General features: G+C 57.1%; 2 protein-coding genes across 2 annotated transcripts; both read left to right on the top strand.

Moving 5' to 3' along the window:
• The first annotated feature begins 815 nt into the window (after window positions 1–815).
• Window positions 816–15,781, top strand: PRX (periaxin). Its single transcript, XM_069549107.1, has 7 exons — window positions 816–851; window positions 4,940–4,983; window positions 5,067–5,165; window positions 5,298–5,426; window positions 7,690–7,846; window positions 11,043–11,239; window positions 11,846–15,781. The coding sequence occupies exons 4-7, from the start codon at window positions 5,400–5,402 to the stop codon at window positions 15,566–15,568; spliced, it is 4,104 nt and encodes a 1,367-aa protein (XP_069405208.1). The 5' UTR covers window positions 816–851; window positions 4,940–4,983; window positions 5,067–5,165; window positions 5,298–5,399; the 3' UTR covers window positions 15,569–15,781.
• Window positions 15,782–17,717: 1,936 nt separating this feature from the next.
• On the top strand, window positions 17,718–26,013 carry HIPK4 (homeodomain interacting protein kinase 4). The gene is made up of 4 exons (XM_069549108.1): window positions 17,718–18,645; window positions 22,875–23,231; window positions 24,099–24,947; window positions 25,530–26,013. The coding sequence occupies exons 1-4, from the start codon at window positions 18,181–18,183 to the stop codon at window positions 25,707–25,709; spliced, it is 1,851 nt and encodes a 616-aa protein (XP_069405209.1). The 5' UTR covers window positions 17,718–18,180; the 3' UTR covers window positions 25,710–26,013.
• Window positions 26,014–26,160: the final 147 nt, after the last annotated feature.

Below are 26,160 nucleotides of genomic sequence, written 5' to 3'. Positions count from 1 at the left end.
ATCCCAGCCCCAGCACTTTCTGGATTTTTAACTAAAAACTGGGCTTTCATCTGCCTGTCTTGCATCCCTGATTCCAGGGGCCAAGCTTTGGGTGCCCAGCATGGTACATGATAGATGTCCCCCCAAGTGGCAACTCCATTAAACAGAGAAGTGGGGCTCCTGATCCAGTCCCACTCAAGCCAAAAGTCCGCTGACAAGTCTAGCTGGTCCCCTAATTTGTTTGAATAATACAAAATGCGTATAAGTAGCAGTCACTCCGTGCCAGGAGCTTTTGAAAGTTTTTTGTCTCTTTTCACTCATTTTATCTTCACAACAAACCCATAAGGCAGACACTTCTGTGATCCTTGTTTTAGAGATGGAGAAACTGAGGTGCAGAAAGATGCCGTGACTTGCCGAAGGTCACACAGCCAGGACACGGCTGAGCTGGGATTTGAACCCACATTAACTGGGAGAGAGAGTGGAGTTTATTTTTAGGGGCCCCAGGAACCAGCAGGGCCATGCCTGGGTCTGGAAGCCAGGGAATGGTGTTGGTAGGAGGCTAGTCTCCCATGGTACTAGCAACCTGTCAACCCCAGGATCAGGGCTCACGGTGGAGGTCTCAGCCCAGGCGAGGACGAGCAGCTGTCTAGGCTTCTCCTCTGTGGCTCCCACCTCCTGGCGGGTGGATGTGGCTGGGAGAAGGGGATGTTTGTTTCCCCACCACCCACCCCCTGGTGATGTCATATCTCGGCAGCCAATGGCTGGGGTCTCCCCCTCCTCCCCCTCCCCATTCCTTTTCCCCCCCAGCCTGGGACCGGTGCTGAGCAGACAGACCGGACCTGGGAGCTCTCGAGCTGTCTGGAGGCCTAGTGGTAAGAGATGAGCCAGCCAGTTCCCATCCTGGCCAAGCTAAGAAGCTGTGGGAATGAGACCCAGGATCCTGGGAGGGTCTGGGAGGGTGTCTGGGGCTCAGGAGGCTGCAAGGTGTAGGAGTTAAAGGTACAGACTTTGAAACCAGACCCTGGGTTCAAATCCCAGTGTTCTCTTCTTTCTGGCTGTGTCGCTTTGGGCAAGATACTGCATTCATTGTGCCTCTGCTTTCTCACCTCTAAAATGGGCTGATGGGACTGCCCCGGTGGTCCAGTCTTTCTGTGCTTCCACTGCGGGGGCACAGGTTCCATCCTCGCTGGGGAAGTTCCACCTATCTCAAAGTGCAGCCAAGAAAAAGGCAGGGGGGCTGATGGAGGCCACCTCACAGGGCTGACACGAGAGTAAATGAATTGCTGCTTATAAAGAGCTGGGGCTGGATGCTGAGGGTGGGACAGGCTTTTGGTCCCTGGAATAGAGTGCTGGGGAGGCAGTGCTGATCTTGCTGGTTTGGAAGCTGGTACCCAAGCTGGATCTTGTCCCTCACCCAAAGTTCCTCTTTGGTAGCAGAGAAAGTGGGGCCACTGTGGGCAAAGGCTGGATATGAGACACTTTAAGATACTCAGCCCCCTGCCTCCCACACACAATTGCCTTCAGAGATTAGTTGCTATTACTTGAGCTCTTATACTGTATACTCCGAATATTCTAAGCACCTGCTGTTATCTCATAATTCCTCAAAGCCACTGTTATTGGCTCCATTTTACAGAGGAAGAAACCGAGGCCCTGAGAGGTGAAATTCAAACCTTGCCCCAGTATTCAAACCTGAGGAGTGCTGGAGCTGGGCCTAAATGAGGCACCCAGAGGCCACTGCCAGAATGCCTCCCCCTCCGCATCACTAGATGGCCTCAGATATCTCAGATATCTGGGGGCCTGGATGAGTCAGGTTAACCTCTCACTCCCACTGCAGGGGCTCCAGGTCACTCTGGTCTTCGGGGTGGCTGAGGCTGTGAGTGGGGAGAATTCTTAAGTGACGTTGGTGCCAGGCATGGGGGTGGTGGGAGAAGGTACAGTGAGGCAAAGCTGGGGGCTTCCTCAGCAGGAAGGGCAGGAGTGACATCTTAAATGAGCATCTGAGTTGTGACTTCCCCAGGGAGGTGTTGTTAGGATTTAATGAGCCCAGGCAGGGAAGAATCTTTGCACACAGTGAATGCTCAAGAAAGGGGATTCTCAGAATTCTGGAAGCTCAGGAATGGATCAGGGAAGTGCGACAGGAGCTCAAGAAATCGGCAGTTAGCCTCTGGAGAGTACTGCCTAGCCTTGATTCCCCAGGGAAGTCCCATTAGAGCTTCCCCTAACACAGGTCAGGCCCGCCCCCTGGGCACCTCCCTACCCCTCCTTCCCCTGCCTAGTGGGACAGCCAGAGCTGGGAACAGAGAGTGCCCCGGGTTGTGGGGTAGCGGGGGCGGGGTGGGGGGGCTTCCTTCCGAAGCTGCTCCCACCCAATCCCACCCCAGGAGCTGGGTACGTGGCTCAGGAAGGGCACAGTTGGGCTAAATATAACCTGGGCTGGGCAGCCGTCCCGGGCAGGGATGGAGAAGCTGGGCACTCTCTCTCTTGCCCTCACCCTGGCTGGGTTTCCGGTGCCAGCTTCTGGGTGTGACCTTCTCTGACTTGTCCTGGACAGGGCGCTTGTGGCCCTGGAGATCCTCCCTTCCATCTCCACCATCTCCTGCGAGTACCAGGCTTCTCTCACCCATAGCTCAGGACACTACCTTGTATCAGGGACTAAGAGTTAGCTTTTCAGACCAGGGTTCAAGTCCCAACTCCGTCACTGTGATATCCCACCCATCTCTGTCTCTCTCTCTCTTTTTTTTTGGCCGTGCCCCATGGCTTGTGAATGGGATTCCCTGATGGCTCAGTGGTAAAGAATCTGTCCACCAGTGTAGGAGCTGCAGGAGACGCAGGTTCGATCCCTGAGTCAGGAAGATCCCCTGGAGGAGGAACTGGCAACCCACTCCAGTATTCTTGCCTGGAGAATCCCATGGACAGAGGAGCCTGGCAAGCTACTGTTCATGGGATTGCAAAGTTGGCTACATCTTAGCGACTAAACAACAACGTGGCTTGTGGGATCTTTGTTCCCTGACCAGGGATTGAACCTGGGCCCTGGCACTGAAAGTGCCGAGTCCTAACTACTGGACTGCCAGGGAACTCCCTGTGATAGCCCATCTCTTAACCCTCATTTACTCATCAGTAAAATGGGGTACCATGAAGCCACAGCTGTAAAGTGTCTGCCTCGCCCAGTGTTGGCACTGAGTTGCTCTCAAAACACCTGTTTCTGGCACCCTTGATCCCCTCTGCCAGTCCCCAACTTCTGCCTCAACTGTTTTGCTGCCTAGGCCTCCTCCAGGGCTCAGAGTCACCAGTGCAAGTTAAGGTGCAGAGTTGGGGGTCAAGGGCACAGGTCCTAGCTGTATGACCCCAGACAGGTCACTTTCCCTCTCTGAGCCTGTTTCCAACCCTAAAATAGCCTCCACATCCAGAGTGATTTCAAGGCCTAAGGAGGCCTGCATAAGGCCCAGTCTAGAGGAAATAACCTGGATGTGGGGGTCAAGCCTGCTGGGAAGGGCCGGGGTTCACAGGGGAGGCCAGGGAAGGACATGGAGAGCCAGAGAGGAGCCTTCTGACACCAGGGGTTGTGGCGGTGGGGGGAAGGCAACCAGTGGAGTGGGTACAGCTGGAGCATGGGGGGGTCTCTCTGTCCTCTGTCTCGGCCAGTGGTGGGCTATGAAGGGCCTTTGTGTGCCTGGGGGTGGGTGGGCAGGGGTGGAATGTGACCAAGCACAGCAGATGGGCCATTGTTTGAGGGAATGTGCCGCGTGAGGCCTGACCTTTCCCTGTGGAGTGGGGGTTGGTGAGTTGGCATGCCAGGTGGGGGCCAGGAGGACAAGGCTTGGAGGAGGGGGACAGGATCCATCTCCCTCCTCTAGAAGGGGCTGTTGGCAGAGACCCCAGCTCTGCCTCCTTCTCACTGGGCCATGTGACCTTGAATGAGGTTCTTGGCCTCTCTCAGGGGTTAGGGCTTTCTGCAGTGAGGTGGGAAGTGAAGGTCTTAGCCTAGGACTGGCAAAGAGTAACCACACAGTGCCCATTAGTTATTAGTATCTGTAGAAGCAGCTGGAGCCTTCAGACGAGTTAAAAGTCCTGGCTAGGCCATCTGTGACTCAGGTGAGTGACTTTCCTTCTCCCAGTCTCAGACGTCTTCTCTGTAACAAGCTCAATAATTTTATTTTTTGGCCACACTCGTCAGCATGTGGGACCCAGGTTCTCTGGCCACGGATCAAACCTGTGCCCCTTGCATTGGAAGTGTGCGGTCTTAACCACTGAACCACCAGGGAAGTCCCATGCCCAATAACTGTATTGATCTCACCAGGGTGTTCTGAAGTCCACAGACGCTGACCCCCGTGGGATATTCGAAACAAGATCAGGACCACAGGAAGTTCTCAGTGATAATCATGGCAAGTGCTTATGAAGTGCCTACCAGGTGCCCAGCACTGTATATTTACAAATACACGTGATCCTCTAACTAGCCCTGGGAGGTAGGTGCTCTCATTCGCCCCATTCTATAGATGGGGAAACTGAGGCACAGAGAGGTGAGGTGATTTGCCTACCTGGCAAGTAGAGGCAATGGTTTTACAGTGAATTTGGCCCCCTTGGTCAGCTGAGGTGGTTAACATAGGGATGGTACTGTCAGAAAGGCCTAGGAGTCATTCCTGGCTATACTACTGCTTCTTGTCCAGCCACATCACCTTGGATAAAGGTTTTTGGAGCTTCAGGTTCCCCACCTACACTTTGGGGACAGAGCAGTAACAGGGTTGCAGGGTTGCAGTCCCCAAGCCATGCAACAGGGTGTGGAATCTTAGTTCCCCAAACAGGGACGAAACCCTTGGCCCCTGCAGTGGAAGCGTGGAGTCCTAACCACTGGACCACCAGGGAACCCGTGGGGATAGAATAATGACAGAGTGCAGGGAGGGTCAGACACTCAGGAATCATCAGTAGGGTCAGCCGACAGTAATGCTCACGTTATTCTTCTTAGAGCCCCGGACCCAGAAGGCTCAAGGAGCTGGAGGTGACCCTGAGGTGAGCACTGGCTGGTGCCACATGCCCCTCTCTGCCCTTTCCTGGCCTGCCTGGAGCCTCCTGACCTGGTCTCTCCCTGGCAGGCAGCAAGACCCCAGAGGAAAGGCACGAGCCCCGCAGAAGACTGTGCGCCACCCCGGGCTGGGCTCCTGTTAGGAGGGGGTGCTTATGCGCAGGCAGCGGTGAGAGGACACTTGGGATTGGGGCGGGGGGCGGCCCTTCTCCCCATCTCATACCCACCCTGACCTTTAAGCCCGGCCTTCTCCCCGCATCTTCCCCTGGATGGCCTCAAGCCTGCATCCCTGACCCCGCAGGCTCAGAGGCAGCTGCTCCATGCAGAACTGAAGCTGGTCCTGCAGCAGAAGGGAGAGAGGAAACCGGAGGAGCCGGGGGGCCAGGGGACTCCCAGCAGCGCCATGGAGGCCAGAAGCCGGAGTGCCGAGGTGAGTACCCTTCAAAGGGGACCCGCGGGGCCTTGGTGGGGAGCACTGACTAGGGTGGCACTGAGGCACTTCTTGGCTTCTCTGCCTCAGTCTTCCCATTTGTGAAATGGAGACAGCAACAGACTGTTATAGTTCGCTGTGAGGGAAAGAGAAATTAACATTCGTGATGTGCTTAACACAGTACCTGACACAGACTAAGATTCCAAGAAGCTAATTCACTGAGCATGGTGGTGGTTTAGTCTCTAAATCGTGTCCGACTCTTGCAACCCCATGTTCTGCAGTCCACCAGCCTCCTCTGTCCATGGGATTTCCTAGTCAAGAATACTGGAGTGGATTGCAATTCCCTTCTCCAGGGGATCTTTCCGACCCAGGAATTGAACCCATGTCTCCTACATTGCAGGTGAATTCTTTACCGACTGAGCTACAAGGGATAGGATCATACTGGAATTCTATTAATACTAAGCTAAAGAAAATAGAGTAGAAAGCCTCTTCATCAGAAGAGGCAGAATGGTGTAGGGGTTAAAGACATGGGGTTTGGATCTATAGGCTTACATCCCAGTCCTACCACTTCAGCTGTACAACCCTGAACAGATGACCTGACCTTTCAAACCCTCAGTTTTGCCATCGGTGAAATGGGGCAATGGTCCCCATCTCTGAGGGTGCTGAGGACTCACACTTATGTCATTTGCCCAGGGCCTGGTACCTAGCCTCCTTAAATGTGAGTGGCTTTCACTGTCATGGAGACAGAGCATAGCACTGACTGCATCCTACTGGATGCCAAGCATACAGCGGGTCTCCTTTTATAGCAGCCAAGCTGAGGCTGAGGGTGGCAGGCATGGGGTAACATGCACAGAGGTCATTGCCTACAGGACAGCTTATGGGCTCTGAGGTCACACCCCCAAGGCTGAGGCCCCATCACTGAACTGGCTGTGTAGCATTAGGCAGTCACTTCACTTCTCTGGACCTTTGTGTCCTACTCTCTGCCCAAGCTGTGTGGAGGATGAAATGAGACACCACACATAAAATACTTGGCCCAGGGCCTAAGGATGGTGGTGATGGTCATGCTTTTCCCTGTTGCCCCTACCACAACTCTTCCTACCCCTTCTCACCATGTTCTGCCCAGAACTCTAGACTCGGGGCTGCTGCTGTGGAGCATCTGGGCAAATTTGCTTTCCCTTCTCCAAGTCCTGGGCTCAGTTCTGGGCTCAACGCCAGTCTGTGCCAGCCTCAAGATACTGCCCATTACAGCATCCCCTCACATCTCTGTTGCTTCAATCACAATCATAAATTCCTTCCATATACCCATGTCACCCAACTTTACAGGAGGGAAATGGGCCCAGAGAGGGCACAGTTCTCCCCTAGAGACACATAGCAGAGTGCATTCCTGGACGGGTTGTGAAACTGAGGTCTTTCACTGTCTCTTCTGGGAAGCCTGGATGTGGATCCCACAGTGCACTGCTGGGCCAGGGCCAGGTCAGCACCATTTACAGTAAATACCAGGCATACCGCGTCTGCCAGTCCACCCCTCATTACCCACGCACGGCCGCTCTTCACTAGATTCCCTGTCCAGTGGGCGTTATGCAGGGCTTGGGGTCACAGAGTACACAATAGGACAATCACGCATATTCAAGCCTTCAAGGAGGCCAGGCCCACCCCCACCCCTTCATACCGCACCCTTTCTTCGGGACCCCATCCTCAATTCCAGCCCTATTCTGCCGTTGTTAAAGCCCCTCCCCATAATTCAAGCCCGTCCATAGACTACGGGTCCCTTCCGCGCATCCACGGACACACTCTAGCCACACCCCTTTCCTATCTTTGGCCGCTCCTCTCCGGCCACTGTCCTCTATCTGGTCGCGCTCCAATCCCTAACCCCGCCTCCGAACTGACCACGCCCCCTTAGCAAACAGCCCCGCCCTCACTAGCAGGTCCGCCTCTCAGTTGCAACTCAGGTTCCCTCTGGCCTCCCCGTCCCATCCCTCCTCTATGATACCACCCCTCGCCCCGCCTCTCCCGACTGCGGCCTTCGGGGCTCCCTCAGGCCAGTGAGCCGGGAGACCCACTCTTCCGTGGGTCTCAGAGAGCCGCCCTCGCGCTCACTTAAAGGGGAGATGCCGGCGAGAGTGGGCCCACACGACCGGCTTGAGCCCCGCCTGATCGCCTGTGCCCTGAGGACCCGGTTGAGAGCTGCTTTTAAGCGCGATGGCGGGCTCTGGGCGAGGTCCGGCCCCAGCGCCCCATGGCGACCCCTCGCCGCTCTCCACAGGAGCTGAGGCGGGCGGAGTTGGTGGAGATCATCGTGGAGACAGAGGCGCAGACCGGGGTCAGCGGCATCAACGTAGCGGGAGGCGGCAAGGAGGGAATCTTCGTCCGCGAGCTGCGTGAGGACTCGCCGGCGGCCAGGAGCCTCAGCCTACAGGAAGGTGGGCGGGGAGCGGGCACGGGGCGGGGCCTTCCTGCGGGGGCAGGAATCTGCCCTAGGCCCCGGGGCCGGGAGGCGGGGTTAAGGGCTAGGGGCGGGGCTTTGTGTGTCTTGGTTTTGCGGTTGCCCAGATGCCGGCTCTGGAGGTTCATTGTCTCCCAAATCTGCACTTAACTATCTTGTGATCTTTCTGTGATTCGGTTTTCTCACCTCTCAAATGGGACTTACTCTAGTACATACCTCATAGGGTTATTATGTAGATTAAATGAGTCAGTATTTGAAAACACAGCAGGTAACTAAGTGGCACATAGTAAGCACTATATAAGTGCTAGTTATAGTTTGGTTGTTGGGGCTGAAGAAAAGAGGCGGAGTTAACAACTTGGAGGGAGTGGCGAAGAGAGCTTAGTGAGGGATATTTTAAGTAACATGGATGAGGTTGATGCTTTATTCATGCAACAACTATTTACTGAGTGCCTTCTATTTCCAGATGTTATTCTGGGTGCTTGGGCTACTGCTGTGAACAAAACAGACAACACTCTCTGTTCCTATGAAGCTTACTTTCTAGTGAGGAGAGACATATTTAAGCAAAATCTGTGAAATACATAGTACATTATATATACATAATTTATGGAAACTAATGTAAAATACAGAGTACACTAGAAGGCCGTGTATGCTTATGGAAGCTAGGGAGGAAGCTGCGTTTTTAAGTAGGATGAACCAGGAAGGGCAGAAAGGCCTGGAGGAGGTGAGGGAATGAGCTCTGTGGCCATCTGGAAAAGCATTCCAGGCAGAGAGAACCAGTGCAACTGCCCCAAGATGGGAGAGTGCCTGGTTTGTTGGAGAAACAGCAAGGAAGCCAGTGTGAATGGAGCAGAGTTAGTGAAAAGCAGAGTAAGAGATGAGGCCAGAGAAGTAAGAGAAGGGGTAGTTTTTTGAGGGCTTTATGGACCACGGGGAGAACTTTAATTTTTAATCAGAAGTTGTGAATGAAGAACGAACATGAATTGACCATATTGAAATGCTGTATTAGCAGTAGACTGTAGAGGGCAGGATGGGGAGCAGGAAAAAAGGCTCCTGTGATTATCCAGGTAAGAGATTAAGATTGGTGATTTGTTGTTCACTCGCTAGGGGAAGGGATAAACAGGGAGTCTGGAATCAACATGTATGCAGTGCTATATTTAAAATATTAATAGATAACCAAAAAGGACCTACTTTATAGTACAGGGAACTGACTCTTTGTGACCCCATGGGTGTGAGAGCCGACTCATTGGAAAAGACCCTGATGCTGGGAAAGATTGAAGGCAAAAGAAGGGGACAGCAGAGGATGAGATGGTTAAATACATGGATTTGAGCAAACTCTGGGCGTTAGTGGAGGACAGGGTGATACTTGGGGCCAAAACAGTGTTATTGGAGGTGAAGACAAGGCTTTGGATTCTGGATATAATCTGAAGGAAGAGTCTTCTGGACTGGATATGGGATTTTTGGAGAGGGGTCAAGGATGTGTCCAGGAATTCTCAACCTGAGAATGGAGTTGGTAGCCCCACAAATGGGAAACCCTGGGGCTGGAGCTTGTTTGGAGAAAGACCAGGAGTATAGTTTGGACCTGTCAAATGAGAGCTGGACACCAAGGTGGAGATGTAAAGGGATATGTGAAATTAGGATGGATGTGGGGAGTGTTGGGCTGGAGAGACACAGTTGGAGGTTGTCAGTATATTTATGATCTTTAAACTCCTGAACCTGGGTGAGCTTCCCTAAGGGATAAGTAGTATGGAGAAGAGGAGAGGTCCAAGGCCTGAGCTGGCTCTCTGGGACTCTGTGTCTTTAAGAGGTCTGGGAGATGGGAGGAATCATCCCAAGAGGCTGAGAAGAAGCCCCCAGGGAGGTTCCAGAGGGTTGGGCACCGTGGAAGCCAAGCTGAGCAAGGAGATGAAAGAGAGAGAGTGAAGCTGGGTCTCAAGCAAGGGTTTAAATGGATGAAGTCTGGGACTTGACTGCTGGACTTAGCAGCTACACAGAGGTCACTGTATGAGACCTTGAGAGACCAGTTCGAGGCTCTGGGAGGGGGGTGTCAAAAGTGTGATTGGAGAAGTGAAAATAACGCAGTCAGACAACTCCATGAATTGTGCCATTAAAGTGAACAGATAAGTGGGGCAGAGGTTCCAGAAAGAGTGAGGTCAAGGCAACCTTTCTTTAAAAAAAAAAAAAATTATTTTTGGCTGTGCTGAGTCTTCATTGCTTTTTGAGGGCTTTCTCTAGTTGCGGCAGCTGTGGGCTACTCTTCATTGTAGTATGTGGGCCTCTAGTTGCAGGGGCTTCTTCTGTTGCAAACACAGGTCATAGGCGCAAGGGCTTCAGAAGTTGCAGCTCATGGACTCAGTAGTTGTGGCACAGGGGCTTAGTTGTTCCGAGCCTCGTGGAATCTTCCTGGACCAGGGATCGAACCCATGTCCCCTGCATTGGCAGGCCAATTCTTATCCACTGAGCCACCAGGGAAGTCCAAGACAACCTTTCTTATGGGAGAAAGAGTGGTATGTTCTTTGCTGATGACAATAATGTAGCAGAGAAGGACAAATTGATGATGATGTAGGGAGCAAGGGGAGAATTGCTGGAGTTTATCCCTGAAAAGGTGGTGGAGAGATTGACCCGAGCTAGGAGTGGGATTGGTTTATCCCTAGGACAGATGGAGAGTAGAGAAAATCGCCGCAGGACCAGGGTGGGTGAATAATTGGGTGGGGGCTTCTGGAAGTTTTTTTCTGACTGTTTCTCAGTAAAAGAAAGCAGAATCAGTGTTTGAAGTGTGAGGTTCGGGGAGGGGGAGTAGAAAGGGGAGAGGTGCGGCAAACGGGCTTGGATTTGCTCTAAGGGAGGCAAGGCTAAAGCCTAGGCCGTGGCTTTCTCTAAGTATCAGAACTTCAAACAGGGAGGAACTTTGTGTCTCAGTATCCTGTGCTCTTGGAGAAGGGCATGGCAACCCACTCCAGCATTCTTGCTTGGAGAACCCCATGGATAGAGGAGCCTGGCAGCCTACAGTCCCGTAGGGTCGTAAAAAGTCGGACACAACTGAAGCGATCGAGCACGCACTGCACGCGGGTATAGGCGGGGCCAAAAGTTTGGGCGGCGCCCTGCTGCAAGGGCTCCAGGGAAGTGGGCGGGGCCGGAAGATGCCCACGCCCTGCCCACCTCCACCTGGCCTACAGGGGACCAGCTGCTGAGCGCCAGAGTGTTCTTCGAGAACTTCAAGTACGAGGACGCGCTCCGCCTGCTGCAATGCGCCGAGCCTTACAAAGTCTCCTTCTGCCTGAAGCGCACTGTACCCACCGGCGACCTGGCGCTACGGCCCGGGACCGTGGCCGGCTACGAGATCAAGGGCCCGCGGGCCAAGGTGGCCAAGCTGGTACGCGTGCTTAGCCCGGCCCCGGCCCTGGACTGCCCCAGCGATCCTGTCTCTGCGCCGTGAGCCCCACTGCCCCACACCCGTGGGCCAGCCTTGCCCTCTGTCTCGTCACTAACCCAGCGCTGATCTCATCCACTGCCTCCTGTTCTCTGCCCCTAAACTCCTCCCTGGGGAGGGGGACCCACCCACCCAAACCAGGATCCTCACCCACCAGTGGTCCTGAACCAGAGAGGCCACGTTCAGTCAAGCCTAAGGGTGGCTCACTTACCACCGAGTGACTCTGGAGGAACTTCTTTACCACTTTGGGCCTCAGTTTCCCCATCTCTAAAGTGAGGGTATTGGGGAAAATGGTGGACGAGGAGCCAGAAGTCTTGGGTCACAGTTTATACACCCCTGGTGATGCACTGTAAGAGTCCATATTAAAGTCTTTGCCTTCCTGGGCAGTCATGGTGACATGACAGGCAGGAAGTGGGGATGGTGCTTTGGAGACAAGATGCTCCATCCAACACATACCCATCCTGGTAAAATGACAGCATGGGGCTTCCCCCTGTCCACCCTAGGCCTCCCACTGTCCCACCGCCTCCTGCCTCTCTCCTCTCTCCCCAGAACATCCAGAGTCTGTCCCCTGTGAAGAAGAAGAAGATGGTGATGCCCGGGGCCCTGGGGGCCCCTGCAGACCTGGCCCCTGTTGACGTCGAATTCTCCTTTCCCAAGTTCTCCCGTCTGCGTCGAGGCCTCAAAGCCGAGGCTGTCGAGGGTCCTGTCCCAGCTGCCCCCACCCGCCGGCGCCTCCAGCTGCCTCGGCTGCGGGTCCGAGAAGTGGCCGAAGAGGCCCAGGTAGCCAGGCTGGCGGCCGCCGCTCCTCCCCCACGGAAGGCCAGAGCAGAGGCTGAGGTGGCAGCAGGACCCCGTTTCACGGCTCCCCAGGTGGAGTTGGTTGGGCCCCGGCTGCCAGGTGCCGAGGTGGGTGTCCCCCAGGTCCCAGCCCCCAAGGGGGAGGCGGCCCCTGCAGCAGAGGCCGTCAGCGGCTTTGCCCTCCACCTGCCAACCCTTGGGCTGGGAGCCCCAGCTGTCCCTGCCGTGGAGCCTGCGGCTGTAGGGATCCAGGTGCCCCAAGTGGAGCTGCCCTCCTTGCCCTCACTACCTGCTCTGCCCACACTTCCCTGCCTGGAGACCCGGGAAGGGGCTGTGGCAGTGACGGTACCCACCCTGGAAGTAGCAGCACCTACAGTGGGGGTGGACCTGGCCTTGCCTGGTGCAGAGGTGGAACCCCGAGGCGAGGTGCCCGAGGTGGCCCTGAAGATGCCCCGCCTCAGTTTCCCCCGCTTTGGGGCCCGGGCAAAGGAAGCTGTTGAGGCCAAGGTGAAGGGGCCCAAGCTTCGAATGCCCACCTTCGGGCTCTCTCTTCTGGAGCCCCGGCCTGCTGCCCCCGAAGCTCCTGAGAGCAAGCTGAAGCTGCCCACCATCAAGATGCCCTCCTTTGGCATCGGGGTCTCGCCGCCGGAGGTCAAGGTGCCCAAGGGGCCTGAGGTGAAGCCCCCCAAGGTCCCAGAGGTCAAGCTCCCCAAAATGCCTGAGCCGGTCCTTCCAGAGGTGCGACTCCCAGAGGTGGAGCTCCCAAAGGTGTCAGAGATGAAGCTTCCGAAGGTGCCAGAGATGGCCGTCCCCGAGGTGAGACTTCCAGAGGTGCAGCTGCCAAAAGTCCCAGAGATGAAGTTGCCAAAGGTGCCAGAGATGGCCGTGCCCGAAGTGCGTCTCCCAGAAGTGCAGCTGCCGAAAGTCCCCGAGATGAAACTCCCCGAGGTGAAACTCCCCGAGGTGAAGCTCCCAAAGGTGCCCGAGATGGCCGTGCCGGAAGTGCGTCTCCCAGAAGTGCAGCTGCCGAAAGTTCCAGAGATGAAGCTGCCGAAGGTGCCCGAGATGAAATGCCCGGAAATGAAACTCCCGAAGGTGCCGGAGATGGCCGTGCCTGAAGTGCGACTCCCAGAGGTGCAGCTGCCGAAAGTCCCCGAGGTGAAACTCCCCGAGGTGAAGCTCCCTAAGGTGCCAGAGATGGCCGTGCCAGAAGTGCATCTCCCAGAGGTGCAGCTGCCGAAAGTCTCGGAGATGAAAGTCCCTGATGTCAAGCTCCCCGAGGTGAAGCTCCCGGAGATAAAACTCCCCAGGGTGCCGGAAGTGGTCGTGCCGGACGTCCACCTCCCACAAGTGCATCTGCCAAAGGTGTCGGAGATGCGGCTGCCAGAAGTCCAGGCGCCCAAGGTCCCGGAGGTGCATCTGCCGAAGGCACCGGAAGTGAAGCTGCCCAAGGCTCCGGAGGTACAGCTAAAAGCTGCCAAGTTAGAGGAGGCAGAGGGCATGGACTTCGGCTTCAAGATGCCCAAGATGACCTTGCCCAAGCTAGGGAGGGCGGAGTCCCCATCTCAGGGCAAGCCTGGCGAGGCAGGCACTGAGGTCTCGGGGAAGCTGGTGACACTTCCGTGTCTGCAGCCAGAGGTGGGCAGCGAGGCTCGTGTGGGTGTCCCCTCTCTCACACTGCCCTCGGTGGAGCTAGACCTGCCGGGGGCCCTGGGCCTGGAAGGGCAGGCCGCGGCCGCCGAAGTGGGCAAAGAGGAGCAGGCAGAAGCAGCTGGGGTCGGGGAAGCTGCCTTCCGGTTGCCTTCCGTGGAGATCGTCACCCCACAGCTGCCCGCGCTGGAGGAAGGGCAGGCAGAGGTGACAGAGGCGAAAGTCAAGCCCTCCTCCAAGTTCTCCCTGCCCAAGTTTGGACTCTCGGGGCCAAAGGTGACCAAAGCAGAGGCTGAGGGGACCGGACGAGCTGCCAAGCTGAAAGTGTCCAAGTTCGCCATCTCACTCCCCAGGGCTCGGGTGGGGTCCGAGGTGGAGGCCAAGGGCACAGAGGAGACAGGTCTGCTGCCCGCCCTCGACCTGTCCATCCCGCAGCTAAGCCTGGATTCCCATCTGCCCACAGGCAAGGCAGAGGTGGCCAGGGCCGGTATCAAGCTCAAGGGGCCCAAGTTCGGCCTGCCCAAGTTTGGGGTCAGGGGCCGGGACACTGAGGTGGGAGAACTAGTGTCAGGGGCGGCTGAGCTGGAGGGCAAGAGCAGGGGTTGGGATGGGAAGGTGAAGATGCCCAAGCTGAAGATGCCCTCCTTTGGGCTGGCTCGAGGGAAGGAAGCGGACATCTCGGGTGGGCGAGTCAGCCCCAGGGAAAAGCCAGAGTCCACAGCTGTGCAACTTAAGATCCCTGAGGTGGAACTGGTTGCTCTGGGGGCCCAGGAGGAGGGGCGGGTAGAGGAGGAGACAGCCGGCAGCCGAGGACGGCTCGCAGGCCTGCAAGTGTCCCCAGCCAAGCAGGTGGGCACTGAGGCCCAGGACGGGGGACTGAGGATGCCGCTGGGCATCTCCCTGCCCCAGGTGGAGCTCACCGGCTTTAGGGAAGCCACCCCGGGCCAGCAGGCTGAGAGTTCTGCCCCTCCAGCAGAGGGCACAGCGGGCTACAAGGTCCACGTGCCTCAAGTGACCTTGGCTCTACCTGGAGCCCAGGCGGCGGGTGGCGAGCTGTTGGTGGGCGAGGGTGTCTTCAAGATGCCCGCTGTGACAGTGCCCCAGCTTGAGCTGGACGTGGGGCTGAGCCGAGAGGTGCAGGGTGGGGAGGCCACCACCAGTGAGGGTGGGCTGAAGCTGAAGGTGCCTACGCTGGGGGCTAGAGCTGGGGCCAGGGCTGAGGGGCCGGGCGACCAGTCCGAAGAGGCAGAGCGCACCTTCCACCTCTCCCTGCCCGATGTGGAGCTCTCCCCACCTGCTGTGGGCACCCACGCTGAGTACCAGGTGGCAGAAGGTGAGGGAGATGCCGGACACAAGCTCAAGGTGCGGCTGCCCCGGTTTGGCCTGGCACGGGCCAAGGAGGGGGCTGAGGAAGGTGAGAAGGCCAAGAGCCCAAAACTGAAGCTGCCCCGCGTGGGCTTCAGCCAGAGCGAGGCGGTCAGTGGGGAAGGCTCCCCCAGCCCTGAGGAGGAAGACGCGGAGGGCGGCGGGGAAGGGGCCTCCGGGCGCCGAGGTCGCGTCCGAGTCCGCTTGCCCCGTGTAGGCCTGGCTGCCCCTTCCAAGGCCTCCCGGGGGCAGGAGGGTGAGGCGGCACCCAAGTCTCCCAGCGGGGAAAAGTCACCCAAGTTCCGCTTCCCCCGGGTGTCCCTAAGCCCCAAGACCCGGGGCGGGAGTGGGGACCAGGATGAGGGTGGATTCCGGGTGCGGCTGCCCAGCGTGGGGTTTTCCGAGATGGGCCCTCCAGGCCCCGCGAGGATGGAGGGGGCTCAGGCTGCCGTCATCTGAAAACCCCTGAGCAGAGGGAGACCGCCGCCCCCGCTCCCGTCTCACCTTTCCCATCCCCCACCCTTTGTTCTGTGTGTGAGATAACTAGCACTAACCCTCAGAAGGCTGGGAGGTGGGCAACTGACCAGGGCAGGTCCGGGGTGGCCGTGCCTGGCTCCTTGGCAGGAGTGCCTATGTCTTGCCAAGTCATGTGAATAAAATAATCCAGAGGTGGCTCTGTGTGGGGTCTCCTCTGTGTGCTCGCGATGCAGGGGTGGAGTGCGGCGGGTGGGGGGTGGGCCAGAGAAAGGAGTCCCTTGAGGTCTGGCCTGAAGGGGTCCTCTGTGCAGGAAGACAGCCCAGAGTCAGGAAGGCCTTGGTGTGGGCCTGGTGGGAGGGGGGCTGTTCAAAATTCCCAGGGGCCTCTGAGCTGGGGAAGTGCCCCAGCAGAGCCCAGGACCCCTGTGCTGGAGACTCCACGTGTCCTGCGGGGTCCCTTCTGCCAGGACAACCCCAGGAGCCCTAAGCAGAAAACGCTTGCTACCCCCTGCCCTCCGCTGGCCACCTCCCCACCTCGAGAGCACTCCTGCACCCTTGCTCTCCTTTTCCCGCCTGGCTGGCTTGACTACCGGTCCACCCCTGCCCTACCCAGGGAGGCCTTTCCCGGTCCCCTCTCCAAGCTCCCGGGTTCAGAACTTCCACTCCATGACACCCTAGGACTAAGTCCCAGGATTGTCAGCCCCTACTGGGGCTGGGCCTCAGCTCCCAGGGACCCCTCCCCACTCAGGATCTAAGCCCCCACCAGGGTCCCCATTACACTGAGGTGCCCCAGGTAAGCTGTCCAGGTGCAACGCTCCCGGTGATGCCGCTATAACCGCCACTCCACTCTCGTCACGCCTCCACCCTCCCATTCTAGAGGAAGAAGGGCTGTGCCTTTGAGTTGTCCCAGTGAGTATGTGTGTGCGCCTGCTCGGTCACTTAGTCGTGTCCGACTCTTTGTGACCCCATGGACTGTGGCCTGCCAGGCTCCTCTGTCCGTGGGATTCTCCAGGCAAGTGTGCTGGAGTGGGTTGCCATTTCCTCCTCCAGGGGATCTGCCCGACCCAGGGGTCAAACCCGTGTCTCCTGCATTGGCAGGTGGATTCTTAACCGCCAGTGCCACCTGGGAAGCCCTGGGTTGTCGCAGTCTCCTCACTTAATCCATCACCTTCTTCCTTCAAGCTGACACCCCTTGGAGTTTTTTTACACATACATAGTGTAAGGATCAGATAAGGCTTCTAAAGCATTCAATATGTGTTTTAATGTTTCAGTGTTAAATTTCCTAAAGTCTGCTCCCCCAAACTGCCAATCCATGCTTCTGTCCCATTGTTATCCAGGCCAGAGCCCTGGGCCCTGTCCTGCATGGCTCCCTCCTTTGCCCATAACTGGCCATTCCCATGGCCTGTCCTCCTGGCCTCCTGAGTGTCCCATCCACCTGCCTCTCCCGCCTCTCCCACCTGGACTCTGCTGCAGGCTGGGGGCTTCCACTCTTGCCCCCTCCAATCCACTCTTCTTCACACAGTAGCTTTCTGACACTCAAAATCTGACCCTGGGGAGTTCCTTGATGGCCTAGTGGTTAGGATTCATCTCTGTCACTGCTGTGGCCTGGGTCTGATCCCTGGTTGGGGGGAACTGAGATCCTGCAAGCTTTGAGGCCAAAATTTAAAAATAAGTAACTAAATAAAATTTTCAATCTGCCTTCCTCATTCAAAGTCCTTCTGTGGCTCCCCAGGGCCCTCACTTGTTGGTGTCTAGTCACCAAGTCGTGTCCGACTCTTTTGTGACCCCATGGACTGTAGCCCGCCAGGCTCCTCTGTCCATGGCATTTCCCAAGCAAGAATGCTAGAGTGGGTTGCCATTCCCTTGTCCAGGGGATTTTCCCAACCCAGGGAGCGAACCCACTTCTCTTGCATTGGCAGGTGGATTATTTACCAGAGCCACCGGGGAAGCCCAGTGCTCTCAGAACAAGGTCCAGACTCCTTAGCCTGGCACTCAAGATCCTTTGCAACCTGGCCTCACGTTAACCACGCTGCCCCCTCCCCAGGGAAGCCACAGGCAGGGGCAGGCGTTTTCTGAACACAGACACACCCACAAATCCCCCAGCTTGGGAAGCCTGCAGCTCCTCACCTCTGTTTAGGAATGTCCCATTGCTCTCTGCCCAAGGCCCATGTTCAGGCTCCCTTCTCTTTCGACCTTTCACCTCTCCAGCCTCTCCAGGGTTCCGCCCCTGGGCGGGGGAGGGGAGGCCCTACCTGCCACCCCACCCCCCCCATTCCAGCCAGGGGCTCAGGTCTCCAACAACAGAACCAGAGCCACTCAGCAACGCTGGAACCCATTCGGGGGGGCCTGGGGCCCCTCGTCCCAAGCCGGGAGGGCTTTGGGGGAGGGGTGCGGCCCCTGGCAGACTCACCGTGTGGCCCAGGGGTCTGGGGGTTGCCAGGGAGGTGGGGGTGAACCTTGCAGGGCAAGGCACGAGTGAGGTCCTCTTTCCCCCACTGTGGGGGCCTCGGGGCCAGTGTCGGGGCGGGAGGCCTAGGAGGCAGAGCCCGTGGAACAGGGGTGGCGTCAGGGCAGCGTCCAGAGGCAGGGGCACCATGGCCACCATCCAGTCGGAGACTGACTGCTACGACATCATCGAGGTGCTGGGCAAGGGCACCTTCGGGGAGGTGGCCAAGGGCTGGCGGCGAAGCACAGGCGAGATGGTGGCCATCAAGATCCTGAAGAACGACGCCTACCGCAACCGGATCATCAAGAACGAGCTGAAGCTGCTGCGATGCATGCGGGGCCTGGACCCCGAGGAGGCCCACATCATCCGCTTCCTCGAGTTCTTCCACGACGCCCTCAAGTTCTACCTGGTCTTCGAGCTGCTGGAGCAAAACCTTTTCGAATTCCAGAAGGAGAACAACTTCGCGCCCCTCCCCGCCCGCCACATCCGCACGGTCACCCTGCAGGTGCTCCGGGCCCTGGCCAGGCTCAAGGAACTAGCCATCATCCACGCTGATCTCAAGCCTGAGAACATCATGCTGGTGGACCAGACCCGCTGTCCCTTCAGGGTCAAGGTGAGTGCGCCACCCCAGGGCAGCAGGTCCCTGCTCCTGTTCTCACCCAGCTTCCCCCAGCCCTGGGGTCTCTCCTTGACCCTGGGGTCTCCCTGGGTCCCACCTCCCCAACCTGAGGTCTCTCCCTCCTTGTCCACGATGGTTCTGCCCACCTCCTGGCTCTGAAATTCCTCTCTTCCCCCATCCCAGTCCTGACCCCCTCTCCCTGCCAGTCCTGAGGGCTCCCCGTCCTTGTTCCATTCTTGGCTCAGCTCCTCTGTCCTGCTCCCATCCCTGCGACCTTCTAGCTGGGGAGATAGTGAAAGTGAAAGTGAAGTTGCTCAGTCGTGTCTGACTCTTTGTGACCCCATGGACTATAGCCCACCAGGCTCCTCTGTCCATGGGATTTTCCAGGCAAGAATACTGGAGTGGGTTGCCATTTCCTTCTCCAGAGGATCTTCCCAACCCAGGGATTGAACCTGGGTCTCCTGCATTGCAGGCAGATTCTTTCCCATGTGAGTTGTAGCCGGGGAGATAGAGTCTCCAAGATAAATGAGCAAAATAAGCTATGTGAATGAGGAGACAAGACGAAATCAGGAGGAGGAGGATGTGGGGTGGTGATGAATGAAACTTTAGGCTCTGTGGTCAGGGAGGCCTCCCTGAGAAGGTGACATTTGAGGGAAGGTTTGAGAGAAGGAGGGAGCTGTGTTCACATCTGGGGGAAAGCACCTCAGCAGAAGGAGCAGCCAGTGCAAAGGCCCAGAGGCAGGAGTAAGTATATGAAAGTGTGAAACTGAAGGTGTTTATCGCTTCTAGGCCTTTTGGCTGAGATCAAGTGTAAAAGTGTTAGTTGCTCAGTCATGTCTGACTGTTTGTGACCCCACGGACTGTAGCCTGCCAGTCTCCCTTGTCCATGGGATATTTTCAGGCAAGAATACTGGAGTGGGTTGCCATATCCTCCAGGGGATCTTCCCAACCCAGGGATTGAACCCTGGTCTCTTGCATTGCAGGCAGATTCTTTACCATCATATATATATAAATGCACAAGTATGTTTGTTTGAGGAGCAGTGAGGAGGCCAGCGTGGCTGGAGCAGAGTGACTGAGGGGAAGAGGGAGGAAACGAGACCAGGGACGGGATGGGGCGGGGGCGTACAGGGCCTCGTGGGCCTCAGGGAGGATTTGGGTTTTATTCTGAGAGAGCGGTGGAAGCACCTGAGGATCCTGGGCTGAGGAGGGGGTGTAGTCTAACGCAGGTGCTCACGGGCTCCCTCTGGCTGCAGGAGGGGAACTGACTGAGGGGCCGGAGCAGAAAGAGAGAGAGAGAGACTGCCCCCGGTCCAGGTGGGTGGGGTCGTGGGAGAAGAGATGTGTTTGGGGGGATGGGGTTTCCGGGTAGATTTGTTTCTTTTGGTTACCCCCTCGGCTGGCGGGAATCTTAGTTCCCTGGCCAGGGATTGAACCTGGGCCACGGCACTGAAAGCACGGAGTCCTAACCACCGGACCACTAAGGAAGTCCCTCTGGGTAGATTTTAGAACAGGTTGTTGTACGGCAGAAACCAACACAACGTTGTGAAGCAATTTTTCACCAATTAAAAAATGATTTAAAAAAAGATTTTAGAGCAGGACTTGCTGGCAGATCTGATGTGACGTGTGAGAGAGGAAGTGAGGGAGGCCGAAAGGCCTGTTGGCCTGAGTGACTGGAAGGACAGAGGCAGGATCCTTCATTGTGAGTTTGTTCATCAGCAAACATTTTCGGAGGGCTGCTCTGGGCCTGACCCTGAGCTGGGCACACAGGTGCCTCCTCTGAGCTGTCGCGGGTCCTTGGACTCCCCCATCCCCACTCTGACCCTTCTGTCTGCTTACAGGTTTGTTACTCTCTGATGATGGGTCTGAACTAAGCCTTGTGCGGGCAGGGCCAGGGGCGTTTCGGTCACTTCCGTGTGTTCAGCATTTCCCAGCATAGCGCCTTTGTGGAGTCAGTGCTAAATGAACGTCAGAGACACAGGGAGATACAGAGACAGGAAAAGGCAGATCATTCTGCCCCAAAGATGGAGGGAGAGAGACCCAAGGAAGGAGAGATTCCCACAAATAGAGCAGGAGGCAAACAGGACAGAACCACAACACCTGGTCTGTGTTGGCACCCCCGCCTTGTTTGTGGGATGAGCGAATGAATGAATGAATTCCATGAAGGCCGACTGATCGGGGTCATCCAAACTTTCTGAGATTCAGGCCTCAGCAGTCTGTGTTGAGTCCAGATCAATAACTATTTGGCATAAGTAACACTGCCTTCTGCAGATATAAGGTAAGGGATGGCTGAATGAAAAGCAGCGTTACTCAGGGAGGGAAACCGAGGGACAGACTGAGATATGGTCACAGAGATTCAGAGTAAAAATGGCAGACGGCTCCCCCAGAGGCATGGCAAGACACAAGGGTTTTCAGTCATTCACAACGTGACTTCGATAGGTTGTTCATCAAGCACCTGTATGAACCAAGGGCCGGTGTGGGGTGTCAGCAATGCTTGATGGGTTTCAGGGTGGTATCCTTCTAGTGGGCCCGAGAGAGACAGAGATGAGAGATGCAGACAAGCAATGAGGAGGCAAAGAAAAGAGAGAGACACCACCCCAACAAGAGACAGAAAGAAAGAGAATGACAGGGATAAAAAAGTCAGTTCAAACATTCATTCTCTCTCTCCTGGGCCCCTACCGTGTGCCAGGCACTGTTCCAGCCATCTAGGGATGCGGCGATGAATAGATAAAATCCTTGCCCTCATGGGACTGATGTCCTCGTTGGATAGAAAAGCAATGAACTCCAAACAAAACTAAAATACATGGTATGTGAAATGGTAGCAAGAGCTATGGAGAGGGACTTCCCTGGTGATCAAGTGGCTTAGACTCCTTGCTCCCAATGCAGGGGGCCCGGGATCTAGTTCCTGGTCAGGTAACTAGATCCCACACGCCACATCTGAAAGACCTCCTGTGCTGCAACTAAGACCTGATTCAGCCAGGAAAAAAAAAAAAGAGCTATGGAGATAAACAGGGCTAGGGAGGTGAGTGCGGCTTCCAAGGTGGGGCTAGTGGTAAAGAACTCTCCTGCCAATGCAGGAGACATGAGACTGGGGTTCGATTCTTAGGTTGGGAAGATCCCCTGGAGGAGGGCATGGCAGCCCGCTCCAGTATTCTTGCCTGGAGAATCCCATGGACAGAGGAGCCTGGTGCGCTACAGACATGGGAGTCGCAAAGCGTCAGATACGACTGAGTGACTTAGCACGCACACAGGGAGGTGGGTGAGAAGGGTGGGGTGTGCTGTTTTTGATAGGATGGTCAGCAGAGGGCTCCCTGAGAAGGTGACATTTCAATAAAGACTTGAGGTGAGAGAGGCAGCCACGTGGACATCCAGAGGAAGATCTATCTAGGCCGAGGGAACAGCCACTGTAAAGGCCCTGAGCTGTGAGTGTCTGGGTTGTTCAAGGATTGCAAGAGGCGGGTGTAGCTGGTGCTACGTGACCACGGGTCGGGGTTGAGGCAGATTGTCGGAGTCTTGAGGGCCAAGGGATGAAGGCTTCGGCTCTTATCACAGGATGTGGTAAAGCTGCAGGAAGATTCTGAGTAGGAGAGTGACGCGATCTGACTCAGGTGGTCACAGGATCCTTGGGGCTGCCTGTGAGAATCAGATTGGAGGGCTGGTGGGGCGGGGCGGGTGTGGGCAGGGGAGGAACAGGGAGACCAGCAAGGAGGCCCTGACGTTAGTCTGGTGTGTTAGTCGCTCAGTCGTGGCCGATTCTTTTTCGACCCCACGAGCCGTTGCCCACCAGGTTCCTCTGTCCATGGAATTCTCCAGGCAAGAATACTGGAGTGGGTTGCCACTTCCTTCTGCATTTTCTTCTCCAATAGCCTAGGTTGGGGATGAAGGGAGACAGGACCAGGGTGGGGGCTGAGAATGGGACACAGAGTGAGCAGAACAGAAAGTGAATGGAGTCAGGAAGATTTGCTGATGGACAAGGCATGGGGGAGAAAGAAAGAGACAGAGGTTAACCCCCAGGGGCATACGTTCTCGTGGAGAGAAACAGAGATCGAGAGACCAGCACACAAACCAGAAACAAGGGCTGGAGGAGAGAGGGACATAAAGAAGAGACCAAGATTCAGAAGTGCAGCAGCAGAGAGTCAAGTGGCAGATGCAGAAGGAGCCCACCGAGACGCCAGGGGAGGCTCATACGGGCTGCCCCTGCCCACCTGCCTCCCTCCTCCTGCCAGGTGATAGACTTCGGCTCAGCCAGCATATTCAGCGAGGTGCGTTACGTCAAGGAACCCTACATCCAGTCCCGCTTCTACCGGGCCCCCGAGATTCTACTGGGGCTGCCCTTCTGTGAGAAGGTAGACGTGTGGTCCCTGGGCTGCGTCATGGCCGAGCTACACCTGGGCTGGCCCCTCTACCCGGGCAACAACGAGTACGACCAGGTGCGTTACATTTGTGAGACGCAGGGCCTGCCCAAGCCCCACCTGCTGCATGCCGCCCGCAAGGCCCACCACTTCTTCAAGCGCAACCCGCACCCCGACGCCGCCAACCCCTGGCAGCTGAAGTCCTCGGCTGACTACCTGGCTGAGACCAAGGTAGAGGGGACAGGTGGGGGCGAGGGCAGTCAGTGTGGGCAGTCTGCTGCACCCAGAAGAAATAAGATCTAGGTTAGATCTCAGAGAGGACTGGAAGCTTGGCGGGGGGTGGGATGCAGGCTGTGGGAGTTGTTACAGCAAGATGGATCTGAGTGAGACCCCGGGTGGGACTGGAAGTCAGGGCGGCCATCTCTGCAACCAGAATCATCAGAGTTGTGCGGCAAGAGTCTGGATGAGACAGCAGAGAGGACTGGAAGTCTGGGCCAGGCGTGGGAGCTGTCACAGGAAGAGAGGGGTCTGGGTGGGACCAAAGGTGGGACTGAAGTACCCGGCAGACCTTAATAACCCCTGGGAGAATGGTCTGGGCTTGACTCGTTGGAGGCCTGAGGGCTGGGATCAGACGCGGGGATCAGCTGTGGCAGCCAGAGGGGTCAGCATTTGATTCCAAAAGAGGCACCCTTTCTGCTCATTGCTGGCAGGGGCTGCACCCATGGCTCAGGGAAGGACGGGAGGGCTGGAGCAAGAGCCAGCTGGGGTCAGTGAGAGCCCTGGGTTAAACAGGAGGACCAGAGGTCACGGTCAGCTGTTCTTCCTGCAGCAATAGGCGGGGTCTGGATGAGATTAGAGGGGGCCTCTCTTGGTAGGGAGCAAGTGTGACCTTCCCAGCAGTAAGAGAGCACCAAGTCAGATCCCAGGCAGAACTGGAAGTCAGGGTTCCCGTGTGCAGACTTCATGGCCCAGAGAGCTCTGGGCCAGACTGGAGGGCCGACTGGAAACTAGGGCGGGGGTTCAGATGTGGGCCCCACAGCAGGAGAGCCTGGGGCTGGAACTCCGTGCCCACCCCTGCCCCACCCTGCGTCCCACCAGGTGCGCCCACTGGAGCGCCGTAAGTACATGCTCAAGTCGCTGGACCAGATCGAGACGGTGAACGGAGTCGGGGCGGCCAGTCGGCTGACCTTCCCAGACCGTGAGGTGCTGGCGGAGCACGCCGATCTCAAGAGCATGGTGGAGCTGATCAAGCGCATGCTGACCTGGGAGTCGCACGAACGGATCAGCCCCAGCGCCGCCCTGCGCCACCCCTTCGTGTCCATGCAGCAGCTGCGCAGCGCCCATGAGACCACCCGCTACTACCAGCTCTCGCTGCGCAGCTGCCGCCTGTCCCTGCAGGTGGAGGGCAAGCCACCCACGTCGGTCTTGGCTGCCACGGAAGATGGGCCCCCCTACTACCGTCTGGCCGAGGAGGAGGTGGCCATGGGCCTGGGCAGCACGGGGGGCAGCGGGCCCTTCTTCCGAGAGGAGAAGGCCCCCGGCATGCAGAGGGCCATCGATCAGCTGGACGACCTGAGCCTGCAGGAGGTGGGGCGTGGGCTCTGGGGCGAGACCCATGCTGACGTGGTCCCCAATGTGCTGGCCCCGCTCAAGGCCGCCGCTGTGGGCCGTCGGCTGCCCGAGTCCAGCCCTGAGCCCATCCTGGCCTTCTATGGCAGCCGCCTGGTGGGCCGCCACAAGATCCGCAAGCCACCGGCCGGCTCCAAGTCCGACTCCAACTTCAGCAACCTGATCCGGCTGAGCCAGGCCTCACCTGAGGACGACGCCCCATGCAGGGCCAGCGGCTGGGCAGAAGGAGAGCGCCTTGGGGCCTCTGCCGAGCCTCCTGTCATCCCGCAGCGTGACGGGGATGGGCCAGACATCAAGGACATGGCCATGGATGCTGAGGTGAGCTGGGTGGGGATGGGGGGCGGCCAGGGTGCAGGTGATTCTGGGGTTGGGGCACAGGGAACCAGCCTGGCCTCCCACATATCTGAGTGGCCTGTAGTTGGCTCAGGGTCCAACACACACTACTAGCCCACCCTCGGGATGTGATGAGGCTCGGCAAACACTAAGACACTCATGTGACAAGGTTCAGCAAACATGAACCCATATTCAGGCTGTGTAAAAACTCAGAACATCATAATCCACATGTGGGAACTGATAAAGGCCCAGAAACCTGAACAAGACCATAGCACAGCTCACCCACCTCCAGGAAGATGGGACAGAGGCTCAGCAAACACTCCTTCAGGGCACATTACGGTCTCAGCAAACACTCCTTTAGGACACATTAAGGTCTCAGCACACACCATTTAAGCCTCCAAAATGTCGAGAGGGTTCAGGATGTACAAAATTGTCCTCAGGAAGTCACAAGGAAGCAGTTGGGACTGAAGGAGTCCATGAGCGGGCAGGCTGGCTGTTTCCAGGGTGGATGTGGGACGTGGGGAGGGGGCTTCCTGGGTGATGCCCATCTCTGCTCCTCCCCAACAGAGTCCAGGCCCTGAGCTCTTCGACCCCAACAGCTGTCCTGGGGAATGGCTGAGTGAGGCAGACTGGACGCTGGAGGGCCTCAGGGGGCCACGGGTTCAGGGGCTCCCGCCACGCCATGCCCACCCACATGGTCCACCCCGGGCCACCAGCTTTCTGCAGCACGTTGGCGGGCACCACTGATGGGTGACCCCACCCCTGCCCATCGCTGGGGGCTGCGCTGACGGGGCTGGCAACCCCTTTCTCAGAGCCATCCCCTGAACCGACAAATTATTCTTACAGAAAGATAGCTATCCAGAAATTCCCTATCCCCCCCCACCGCCCTCGGTGCATGTCTGCACACACACCCCGAACACAGAAGGGTTTTGGGGTCTGACCTGTGGCCCCCTGGGCCAGAGGTATGCAAGAAGGGGGGGCTTCACCCCACTGGCCCTGAGCACACCCTTGGCCCTGCCGTCTGTTTATTTCAATAAAGAACTGTTAAGCAGTATTGCCCCCTGCCTGTTCTCCTTGCCTGAGGCCTGAACTGGCACGGGGAGTGGGGTTCAGGGGGACCCAGGCTCTGCTCTCCAGTGCTGCACCCAGTCTACCACAGGCTCAGGCTGGAGCCTGCACTCAGCACACTGCCCCCTCC

The sequence above is a fragment of the Ovis canadensis genome, chromosome 14 (genome assembly GCF_042477335.2).
Source record: "Ovis canadensis isolate MfBH-ARS-UI-01 breed Bighorn chromosome 14, ARS-UI_OviCan_v2, whole genome shotgun sequence".
In the NCBI taxonomy this organism is placed as follows: Eukaryota; Metazoa; Chordata; class Mammalia; order Artiodactyla; family Bovidae; genus Ovis; species Ovis canadensis.
Note: the sequence above shows the minus strand (reverse complement) of the source record. Positions and strands in the feature narration are given on the sequence as shown.

What these genes read in the sequence shown, in the direction of transcription:
- HIPK4 (XM_069549108.1), top strand. Translation starts at nt 18,181, where the DNA reads ATGGCCACCATCCAGTCGGAGACTGACTGCTACGACATCATCGAGGTG. An exon ending in GCTGTCCCTTCAGGGTCAAG is followed by an intron (nt 18,646 to 22,874) that starts GTGAGTGCGCCA and finishes TCCTCCTGCCAG; the next exon opens with GTGATAGACTTCGGCTCAGC. An exon ending in ACATGGCCATGGATGCTGAG is followed by an intron (nt 24,948 to 25,529) that starts GTGAGCTGGGTG and finishes CCTCCCCAACAG; the next exon opens with AGTCCAGGCCCTGAGCTCTT.
- PRX (XM_069549107.1), top strand. Translation starts at nt 5,400, where the DNA reads ATGGAGGCCAGAAGCCGGAGTGCCGAG. An exon ending in CCAGAAGCCGGAGTGCCGAG is followed by an intron (nt 5,427 to 7,689) that starts GTGAGTACCCTT and finishes CGCTCTCCACAG; the next exon opens with GAGCTGAGGCGGGCGGAGTT. An exon ending in GAGCCTCAGCCTACAGGAAG is followed by an intron (nt 7,847 to 11,042) that starts GTGGGCGGGGAG and finishes CCTGGCCTACAG; the next exon opens with GGGACCAGCTGCTGAGCGCC.